The sequence below is a fragment of the Colobus angolensis genome, unplaced genomic scaffold (genome assembly GCF_000951035.1).
Source record: "Colobus angolensis palliatus isolate OR3802 unplaced genomic scaffold, Cang.pa_1.0 Scaffold413, whole genome shotgun sequence".
Classification (NCBI taxonomy): Eukaryota; Metazoa; Chordata; class Mammalia; order Primates; family Cercopithecidae; genus Colobus; species Colobus angolensis.
Window position 1 is genome coordinate 1,742,095 of NW_012117522.1, and position 303 is coordinate 1,742,397.

At 57.8% G+C, this 303-nt stretch overlaps 1 protein-coding gene across 1 annotated transcript in view; it reads left to right on the forward strand.

Moving 5' to 3' along the window:
• The window catches only part of FNDC4 (fibronectin type III domain containing 4), a 5,927-nt gene that overhangs the window by 429 nt on the left and 5,195 nt on the right, over positions 1-303 (forward strand). Inside the window, exon 3 of the mRNA XM_011956329.1 lies at positions 48-194. Coding sequence (XP_011811719.1) covers positions 48-194 — 147 coding nt within the window. The remainder of the gene's footprint in view (positions 1-47; positions 195-303) is intronic.

The following is a 303-nucleotide window of genomic DNA, read 5'->3' on the forward strand; positions in this document are numbered from 1 at the left end:
CTTTGCATGCACCCTGACTCGCCAAGTCTCTGCTTTGGCCCTTAAAGATGAAGACCTGAGGCTCGGGACTTTTGCCCTACAGGGACAATGCCCTCTTCTCCGGAGGACCTGGAGCCTGGGAGTGCAGGACAACACCCATGGCAGTGAGAATCCCTGGGCAAGTGTCCTCCGAGGCCAGAGATCAGGGTCGCCAGGTCAGCAGAAGTCCGAGGACCCGGCCCATGGCTTGATCACATGCTTAGCACGCACAGTCCCGCTGATCCCATTTTATCCTCTCCTCTCAGAAAGGAAGGCAGCAGAAGC